The sequence below is a fragment of the Camellia sinensis genome, chromosome 3 (assembly GCF_055761805.1).
Source record: "Camellia sinensis isolate YWXY chromosome 3, ASM5576180v1, whole genome shotgun sequence".
Classification (NCBI taxonomy): Eukaryota; Viridiplantae; Streptophyta; class Magnoliopsida; order Ericales; family Theaceae; genus Camellia; species Camellia sinensis.
This window is the reverse complement of record NC_138963.1, coordinates 186,751,897-186,763,089: the sequence shown is the minus strand read 5'-3', so window position 1 is coordinate 186,763,089 and position 11,193 is coordinate 186,751,897. Positions and strand designations below refer to the sequence as shown.

Here is an 11,193-nt window from a genome sequence, read left to right as displayed (position 1 = left end):
AGAAAATCCATTACGCGAACATGACGAAGAAATGACAATGGAGAAACTTCAAGAAATATATGCTCTTCCAGAAAATGACTCAAATCTACCAAAAGAATGGAAGTATGCTCATGGCCACCCCAAAGACCTCATCATAGGTGATGCGGCGGAAGGTATAAAAACCCGTTCCTCTGTTAGAAATATTTGTGGTAACTTGGCATTTGTTTCACAAATTGAACCAAAATCATTTTTAGAAGCTGAAAATGATGAAAACTGGATTTTAGCAATGCAAGAAGAATTAAATCAATTTGAAAGAAATGAAGTTTGGTTTTTGACCCCTCGACCTAAGGATCATCCCGTTATTGGTACAAAATGGGTTTTTCGAAATAAAATGGACGAATCTGGAGTTGTTACTAGAAATAAAGCTAGATTAGTAGCTCAAGGCTATAATCAAGAAGAGGGAATTGATTTTGATGAAACTTTTGCACCAGTTGCTAGACTTGAAGCTATTAGAATGTTACTTGCTTTTGCGCGTTTTAAAGATTTTAAATTATATCAAATGGATGTTAAAAGTGCTTTTTTAAATGGGTACATTTCGGAGGAAGTCTATGTTGAACAACCTCCCGGTTTTGAAAATCATAAATACCCGGATCATGTTTTCAAACTTTCAAAAGCCTTATATGGCTTGAAACAAGCTCCTAGAGCATGGTATGAAAGATTGAGTAATTTTCTACTTGACAAAGGTTTTTGTAGAGGAAAAATTGATACAACACTTTTTATAAAAATCAAAAAGGAAGGCATGCTAATCGTTCAAATTTATGTTGATGATATCATTTTTGGTGCTACTAATGAAAATTTGTGCAAAGAGTTTGCTAAAGACATGCAGGGTGAGTTTGAAATGAGTATGATGGGGGAATTAAATTACTTCCTTGGTCTACAAATTAAACAAACTAATGATGGAATCCATTTAAATCAAACGAAATATATCAAAGATCTACTCAAAAGGTTTGAAATGGAATTATCAAAGCCTGCAGCAACTCCAATGAGCACATCGATAAAAATCGGCAAAGATGAGCAAGGTAAACCCGTAGATGAGAAGAAATATCGAGGTATGATTGGTTCTTTACTTTATCTTACTGCAAGTAGGCCCGACATAATGTTTAGTGTTTGTATGTGTGCACGTTTTCAATCCGCACCGAAAGAGTCACACATCATCGCAGTCAAACGCATTTTCAGATATCTTGTCGGCACTCAAAATTTGGGATTATGGTATCCTAAGGGAACCACCTTTGAACTTTTTGGTTACTCAGATGCCGACTTTGCGGGATGTAGACTTGACCGAAAAAGCACTAGTGGCACTTGTCATTTTCTTGGACACTCACTCACCTCTTGGTTTTGCAAAAAACAAAACTCAGTGGCTTTGTCAATTGCTGAAGCAGAATACATTGCCGCCGCTGGGTGTTGTGCACAATTGCTTTGGATGAAACAACAACTTCAAGATTTTGGACTTCACTATAATCATATTCCTATAAAATGTGACAACACAAGTGCCATTAACCTTTCAAAAAATCCTATTCAGCACTCACGCACTAAACACATTGAAATAAGGCATCATTTTCTAAGAGATCATGTACTCAAAGGTGACATTGAACTCGAATTTGTGCCTACAAATTGTCAATTAGCTGACATATTTACCAAGCCTCTAAATGAAGAACAATTTTGTTATATTAGAACAGAACTTGGTATGATGAATACTCCAATATAATGTTTATATTAAAAATAATTTTTTAATAATTAAATAAAATAAATATTGTAATAATAATTATTATTATAAAAAATAATAACCATAATAATAATATACATATATTTGTATATATAATTTTTCTCTCTCTCTCTCTTCCGTTCCGTCTCTATCTCTCACCCACTCTCTCCCTTACTCTCTCTTTTTCTCCTTCTCTTGCTGTCTCGCTCTCCCCTTCTTCCTCTACCCTTAGCCGACTCCGTCTCCACCCTCACCATAGCCTACAACCAACTCCACCATCCACAAAATCATCGATCACTTTCATCACTATCACCATCCATCCAAATCCCTCACTAATCTTCCAAACTCCATCACTTCTCCACCCGAAATCTGCATCACCATCTTCACCGATTCATCAAGTTCCATCACCGATCCATCAAGATCCGTGACTAATCCATCGAGATCCATTGCCGATCTACAAAAATTCGTCACCGATCTACCCAATCGTCTCAATTTCTTCCGTTCATCAAGGTTATCACCGATCAACATGTTAAAATTTTTGTTGCACTGTGTTGTATTTTTTTACTTGTTATATGTGCTCCAAATTTTCTTGGATTTAATATTGGTTGCTTCTACCTTGATTGAAGTATTTGTTTTTATTTTTATTTTCTCCTTTTTTGCTAGTGCACTTGGTGTAGTTGTTTATGGCCAGATCTTAAGGGCCTTTGGTGTCATAGATTGGTAATTTATTTCTTCAATTTTATGAAATTTCTAGTGCATTAACTCAGGGGGAGACTCATATTTTGAGATTAACAATCATTATAAAAATATATATATATATAAAAAAAAAGGGCATGTGTATATTCTGTGCATAATTTTAGGGGGAGTATATATATACATTTTTTTTCTTATCTGCCATACTCCTTATCTGCACCAACAAACAATTTTTTTGTGCAAAGTCAAAATTTAAAAAAAATAAAATAATAATAATAATAAATAACTGAAGGAAGAAATGCTCACAATTTTATTTCAGAAAAAGAAAATATTACTCGATTACAGGTAAATTTTCAGAAGGTTTCACAGATTTTTTCTTTTTCACTTCTCTCAACAATTTTTCATGAGCCTCTGTTACATGCCTCTCTCTATTTTCGATTTCTGTGAGTCTTGGCATTATCACCGTTGCATAATATTGCACTGCATTCTCCAACTGTGCATTTTTTCTTTTTAGCTCTTTCTTCTCCTTACACATATTCACTACTTGTTGTTTTAACAAGCACACCTCATCTCTCCATTGCTGATTTTCTTGTACTCTTGCTTGTAATCGTCGCGCCATATTGGAAACTGCAGTCATGGCCTGTGTACTAAGAGCCATAGTGTGATTAATAGCATCGAAATCATTTCGATTGCCAATACCACTAGAACCCTCATTTACAGGCATAGCATGTGCCTGCGTCACTGGTACTCTCTCATTTGCCTGCATTACAGGCACCTCATGCAGGTCCGACTCATTGATAGCCAAGGTAAGGAATGACATGATTACAAAAGAAGCTAAAACAAATTTTTCTCTCAAAACACTTGATGATTTTGTATCTTTACCTCTGATCTGTGTCACTTTTTATACACTCCATTGCTCCATTCCTCGATGCATATCTGCTATCTCTGCTCAAATCTTTTGTTTGTCCATACTTCCTGCGCTCGAGATGCTCCAAAATCCCCACAATGATTCCGACAAGACAGCCGGCCCCTTATTTTATTTTTGGCCACCCAGATTATTGTATCCATTGTGTTTGTTTTTTATCTTCATCTTTATTTTGATGATGTCAAAGGGGGAGAAAAAATATGATTTTGAAAATTATATGTTGCAGGGTTACCATTATCAAAATTATATGTCGCAGGGTTGTCAAATATTTTGTCAAATTTATTTTGTGTCAAATCCATACAAATATTGCCATCATCAAAAAGGGGGAGATTGTTAATCATATTATTTAATTTTGATGATGTCTAAAATATATTAGTTAATATACATATTATTTGACACAAATTATTATCTTTTTAAAATATATATATTTGTTAAATATTATTTAAATAAAATAATATTATCTTTTTAAAATATATATGTTAAATATTATTTTAAATATTTTCAAAAACTTTACTATTCACTTTTTAAAAAATAGGGTTAATTACTATTCATCTTTTGACAAATCGATTAATTATATTATTTTGACAAAAATGATTGATTGGTTGTATTATTTTGACAAATTTGATATTTATGGGTTGTCTTATTTTGACAAAATTAATATGGAGTGGTAAAATATATTTAGATTAAAATCTCTACAACATATACAATATTTTAAAGATGACATATATTTTCAGATCCATCATAAACATTATTTATAGAGATTTTTCTGTATGCAAAATTTTGATCAGAACTTATATAACATTATATGCAGAATACATCACGTGCGCTATTAAATTTTTTACACTACATTAATTATATCATATTATAATTAAACAAGAAGAACAAGATGGAGTTATGTATATATGTATATATATATATATATTATAAACTAGATGGAGAAAATTATTTGTTTGTTTGAAAGTTGTGAACTTTGTATTAAATTGTCTACAAAAACGGTGGCTCCATGTTTGAAAAAAACAAGAAGAAAAAATCAATCTTATTTTTATCTTTTTAATTCTTATCATTTGCTGACTATTTAAATTTAAGGAGTGTGCTTATGTAAGCAATGACATCAAGAGCCTGCTTATGTAAGCGATGACATCAGGAGCGTGCTTATGTAAGCCATGACGTCAGGAGCGTGCTTATGTAAGCCATGACGTCAGTAAGGAGTGTCCAACGGGTATATTTTTGTGTATAAATAGAGGTGTTGGATGTGGAGAAAAAATCAAGAACTTGAAGAGAAAATATTTCTGTGAGCTCCAAAATTCTGAGTATTCTGCTCTTTCACTTTCAGATCTAAGTCTAGTTTTTGTTCTTACACTTTCATATCTACTCTTTGTGAGAGAATTATTGTAAAAGTGGGTTCAATTACCACTTATTCTTATTCCTTATTTTTGTGAGAGATTTTGTAAGGGTAAGGCATTTATTGTTGAGTGAGGCTCAATAGATAAGAGTAAGTCCTGTGCCAAATCCACAAGCTTAGTGGTGTATTTATTCAATTGATAGTAAAGAAATTCTCAAGGAGGTTCCTTGGGGAGTGGACGTAAGCCTGGCGTGCCGAACCACTATAAATCGCAGTGTTTGATTTTCTCTCTCTATCTCTTCTACTTTTATATTGATAATTATTATTCTGTTTTTTTTATTTATTAAAATTCTGAATATTGTGTTATTTTTAATATTGTAAAATTTTTAATAACCCAATTCACTCCCCCTCTTGGGTTGCCTATCTGGGATAACAATTTGTAATGTTAAGGTTTGATTTCTAATATTAATAATAAATAATCCTAAAGAAAATACTGAAGGTCTAATCTCCTATCACATTGATTAATATCTAAAGAGAGTCCACGGAGCAAAAAATATGGACTAGACATTGAATAATAATAATAATGTGTGATTGAAATCTATTATTTATACAGTGGAGTTAACACATAAAATTAATTTTAATCATTACATATATATTTTTGAGTATTTTCTTAAAATATTTTTGGGAGAGGATAGAATTGTTGAGCCCTAAATTAGCAGCAGAAGAGAATTGGAGTAGGTAGCAAAGTGGGGCAGTTGGCTGAACCCAATGCGTCACCAACAGCCCAATAAAACATAGAAGGCTTACCTTTGGACCTGAGTTAATTAGGGTCTTGTTTTGATAACTTAAAATATTTATTTTATCGAGTATTTTGTATATTTGATTTTTTAAAAAAAAATTAAGCTGTTTCACTAATCTGCATCATAATGACGTCTATCTATTTATTGTGTTCAATAATTCAAAGAGAAAATATTATCTATATATAATTTGTTATTAGAATGATATAACAGTATTATTTTGTTAACTAAATATCATTTTAATAGGTACTGTGTTTTAGGTTGATATATTTTTTTAATTTATATATCAATATTTGATCGGAAATAAACTAACAACAACAACAAAAAAACAAAAAATGACATTAACTTTACTTTGCTTTTCTTCATTCTCAATCTATTATTGGAAGACAATAATTATGGGGGGAAATAATTAGTCATCTCTTTAGCTTAATTTAAAAGCATTGCATTGCATTGCGGTGCACATGCATCTTTTTGAAGCCCTTTTAATGTGCTTTACACAGCTGGTTGAACCTACCCAAAAAAAACTTTCTAAAACATCATAACTACATACTATGGGATAAACCATTTTCAACAACCATGTTCCAATTAAATTAACACACCCACTTTTGTTGGGGCTTCTGAGCAGTAGGTATAGAGTTCAACTCAAGTCATTCCCCAATGGACTTGATCAGGTCCTTTACAACTCTACACTTTAATGGAATTATGTGTACTTACTAACTCACACAGGTAGGTGTAGTCCCAGTATTAAAAGAGTTTATTTTGGAATGAATCATACTTTTTAATATTTTAAATTTGTGTTGCTTCTAATCTTCATTAATCTATTTGGTTTGTTGGTGATTAAGGATGTAGTGAGATTTTTTTTTTTTTTTTTAGTTGGACAACCAAGTGTAGTAGGAAAAAAAAATTAGTTAATTTTTCATAAAACAAATTTGTTATATAAAATGAAAAATTAATTAGAAAGAACTAGTTAATATCAGCTGTTTTCTAATGGTTATTCAATTATTCTGGGTAGTTTTTGAGCTATATAATTAGGATTTTAGATTAGATCATCATTTCAAGGCATTTTTTTGATTGATATAATCTATGCAAACAAATAAAAATTACCTAAGCGATTCATATAATTAGAAAAAATAACAAATGATATTTATATATTCTACAAAATCATATCAATTAAATTGATATTATTGTAATGTACCATATGCATATTTGGTTACGATTTTTGAGTCAATAGTTATGATTTACTTGTTATTAGTTATAATACATTATGATATTAGTTATGATCAAAAAAATTGTTTGACTATATCTCACGTGATTTTAATTATAACTAATTTTTTTCCTTTTTAATTATGTCACTTATAATATTAAATTATTTCATTAATAATACTGAAACATACAAATAATATTACTTGTGCCTCCCATAGTATTGTGAAATAGTTATGGCCGTTGATCATCCGGTACACGTGTGTACATATGGTTCACTCGGCAAGGTGCGTAATCATATGTTTCTAGTCCCCAAAAGAGAATAAATAATATAATTTGTTAAAGTGAGCCAAACAACTGCTTAGAAAATTATTCAGTATCTCAAAATATTATTTAATTATATTTTTTTATCAATCATAATTCATTATATTTCTTATATTTTTCAATTATTTAATATAAATAATTAATATTTTAAATTTTTTACTAATCATATTAAATAAAATACTTAGATAACCGCATTCTTAAATTACTGAATAATCAACCCCCAAGTACTTACCCCCAAACGCCTTTTATACCGCTATTTAAGGAGCACCCTCTTCCCATTTATTATTAAAATCAACTCTCTCTCTCTCTCTCTCTGATACAGAGACACAAATACACAGAATATGGCAAGTTCTTGTGTGGGAATAGTGTGTTTGGTCATAGTATTGTGTTCAGCTGTGCCAAGTTTGGCCACAGTTTACACAGTAGGGGACTCGAGTGGATGGGCTATTGGTGTTGATTACAGCACCTGGACTAGTGGCAAGACCTTCACTGTTGGTGACAGCCTCAGTAAGTTCTTTTATCTCCCTCCCCCCAAACAATGTTATTCTTAATAAACATGTATTAATAATGTCACAAAAACTCAATTCTCCATCTCTAAAATCTCTCTTCCATTCACATGGTCGGATGGAAATTTCAAAATATAAAAATCTTACTATGCGATTGTGTGAAGAGTATACTAGAGACATATTGTTCCAAAATTTTTATACAAAATAATTTACGAAAAGTATGATATTTAAAATGATTTTTATTTTTATTTTTTATTAAAGTGATAATTTCATAATTCTATAACACTATGTCTACAATTTTTGATTGTATATCAGCACTCTAACAAAAAGCATATAATCCTAAGTGGCTTCTTTCCTAACCACAAAACCAGTCGGACTCGTCTAATTAGGGGTGATATACAAGTCAAATGAGCCAAACAATTAATTATTTAAATTTGGTTTGGTAATTTTAATGAGTTTCAAAATTTATTTAAAGTTGGTTCTTTAAACTTTCGAGTTGATCTCAAACAAGTTTTTGTCGAGCCGAGTTCAAGTCGCTTAGGATTTTTATATAGTTTTAGACTTATTGAACCAAGTCGAACGGACAATTGACCATTCAAACTTGAGAATGAGATTTTAACGAGTTAAACATGATGAGTTGAATTTGAGTTGTTTGATTCATTTATCATCTTTACGTCCGAATGTCTTATCGTGAGCTCATTCTAAACTCACTTTGATCTAAACTATTCATTTTATAAATCATGATGAGATGATCATCCGAAATCGCTCATATTTTTTTAGAACTGATCATAAATTTTATAGTTACCAATATGTAATAAATTTTTGTTTTTTGTTTTTTGTTTTTTTTTTGGGTGGTAGTGTTCAATTATGGAAGTGGGCACACCGTAGATGAAGTGAGTGGAAGCGACTACAAGTCTTGCACAGTAGGCAATGCGATCAACACAGACAGTAGTGGGTCCACCAGCATTCCTCTCAAGGCCACCGGGACTCGTTACTTCATATGTGGTGTAGTTGGTCACTGTGGCAGTGGCATGAAGCTATCTGTCACCGTCACTGCCGCCTCCACCACTACACCCTCCGGATCTCCGCCTTCCACCACCACCCCTTCTCCAACAACCACCACTCCGGCAACGCCAACCACCACTACAACACCAACCACCACTACAACACCAACGCGCTCGGCTTCGTCTTCATCGGGAACTCTTCTCCCTCCTTTTGTAGCTGTGGTGATGGTTACTTTGGTTTCATTGTTTAGGTTTATTCTTTCGTAATTTTGGCAAGGGTGGGTTGTTGCTCTAGCCAGGATAGAGGCAGTGCTCTCTCTCTCTCTCTCTCTCTCTCTCTTCACGTTTCTCTTTTTCTCTCTGTTTTCGGTTGTATTGAGATTTTAGTGCTGTTATGATTGAGTAGGTTATTTGTTGTCATGTGGGAATATTGATGATTATGGTGCATGATTAGGCTCATTGCCTCATACCCTACTCTTTCGTTTGTTATGGGAATAATCAAGTTAATTATTGTAATTGGTTAGAAATTAGAATTCATTATTCTAATATAAAAAGTTAGAAGAAATTACCATTAAATGTATTTAAAAAAAAAAAATTCACCTCAATGATAAGTTTTATAAATATTAATAATTAAATCATAATTTTTTTTTCATAGATTTATAATTATTTTTTGAAAAGAATTGCAATTTCTTCAAAATAGTGAAGAAAAACTTAAAGCAGTAGTGGCATTATGTGGGTGAACCAAACCATGCAAATATAATTATCAATGTAACACATTCAGTAATTATCATATTGCATTGTAAGATTCACCCTTCTTATTTAGTGTTTTATTATAATTATACCACATGTTAATGAAGGCACAATATCATTGAAGTTTTTTTTTTTTTCCTTTTAATGATACGAAAAAAAAATAAAAATTAACAAGCCTTATTGAGCAAAACTAAAATAAAAAGTTAATTAATTTGTGTGTCAATTTCTGACCACACTGTCAACTTAGTATTCAACTGGACAACACCGATAGAATACGTTAAGTCCAAACAACCTGCAACAGAAAGAAGAGATTCCGGCGGTGGCTCGTCAACCCAGGGGCACTCCGACGATCAAGTCAATAAAATATCTCTCAAAGATAACCAATAATGCTTAACTTACTAGACAGAGCATAAAAGACATACCTTAGACCCAAAACACAATCCTAGTCCCAATAGAAGTCTAGCTCTAATGGACTTAGGATTACTACTAATCTTGAATTCCTAGTAGAATTAGGATAAACTCTCTAAGAGTCTTATCTTTACCCAAACTGAAGTCTTCTCTCATTCTAGAACTCTTGTCCCTTATCCGCTTATACCGGATTCCTGTTTCTTCGCAGATAACCTCGGCCTAGCTGAGATCATCTCGGCTTCATGACTAGGACACGTGGCACCTCAGCTGGCACTTCGGTGACACCTCGGCCACGTGTTGTCATTCAAAAATTATGTCCCCACAACTACCCCCTAGGTTCTATTACCTTGGCATCTTGAGGTGATGGAACCTATATCATTTATTCCATTTAGCACGTCAGCTAAGCTCGCTTCATCATCTATTGCCGAAGTCAAAACTCGTCGACTCAATATGACCAAGACCTATAGTCTACTTTTATCAATACTTTAGAACCAACGACCAAGTTCGTTCAAGTTTCTCAGCCGATACCGTCCTCCTAGCCGAGGTATTTGCTTCATTTGAATTAAGAACTCCAAGAGTTCCAGCACGCGTCTGAGCTGGCACGCACAGTATTTCAACCGTTTTTACCACGCGTCTTTTCCCTACTGGACCGTACCTGATATACGCTATTAAATCGCATCACTTTTGCGTGCGCCGTCTGACAAGCACGTTGTCCAAGGCACCATAATTTCCATTTTGCCGCCATTTCATGCTTTTGATCAAAATCAACTCTCTCTCCGTCTTTTAACTTCTGCATCTTCGTTCTTGTTCAAACTTTCTCTCTCAAATCCTTCATTGCTGCTTTTGTGAAGCTTTCTGCAACCAGTTTCACACTCTCCATCCGGTGAGGCTTTCGTTGCACTTCTTTGCTTACCACCGTCTGACACCGGCCTTTTTGTAATCTAAACAATCATTCTTCAATGTTAGGCCAAAGTGCCTTCTTTCATTTTCTAAATGCATTCTTTAATTTCTTCTTTCAACGTAGTTGTATGTGTCTTCTTTTTACTCTTGTATGATTCTATACTTAAAATAATTTGCATGTCTTCAAAATACACCTTAACTTTCGTTGCACTTCTTTGCTTACCACCGTCTGACACCGGCCTTTTTGTAATCTAAACAATCATTCTTCAATGTTAAGCCGAAGTGCCTTCTTTCATTTTCTGAATGCATTCTTTAATTTCTTATTTCAACATAGTTGTACGTGTCTTCTTTTTACTCTTGTATGATTCTATACTTAAAATAATTTGCATGTCTTCAAAATACACCTTAACTGTACAATCTCCTCGGGGTGTAATACCTCGGTTGTACCCACTAATCAGTTTATCTCAGCCTCGGCTTAGCACTTGAAAATATTTTTTACAATATTTTCACAAGTGTTATTTACAACTCGATACTTCACTCTTAGCAAGACTTCTGTTTTCAAATTTCTTCCAAGTCTTAGTAACATGGTAATCTCGGCAAGTA

The 11,193-nt window shown here is 33.0% G+C and overlaps 1 protein-coding gene across 1 annotated transcript; it reads left to right on the top strand.

Annotated features, from left to right (window-relative positions):
* The first annotated feature begins 6,127 nt into the window (after window positions 1-6,127).
* On the top strand, window positions 6,128-9,006 carry LOC114304275 (blue copper protein-like). The gene is made up of 2 exons (XM_028249445.2): window positions 6,128-7,529; window positions 8,387-9,006. Exons 1-2 carry the CDS (start codon window positions 7,364-7,366, stop codon window positions 8,797-8,799), a joined length of 579 nt encoding a protein of 192 aa, XP_028105246.2. The 5' UTR covers window positions 6,128-7,363; the 3' UTR covers window positions 8,800-9,006.
* The last annotated feature ends 2,187 nt before the right edge of the window (window positions 9,007-11,193 follow it).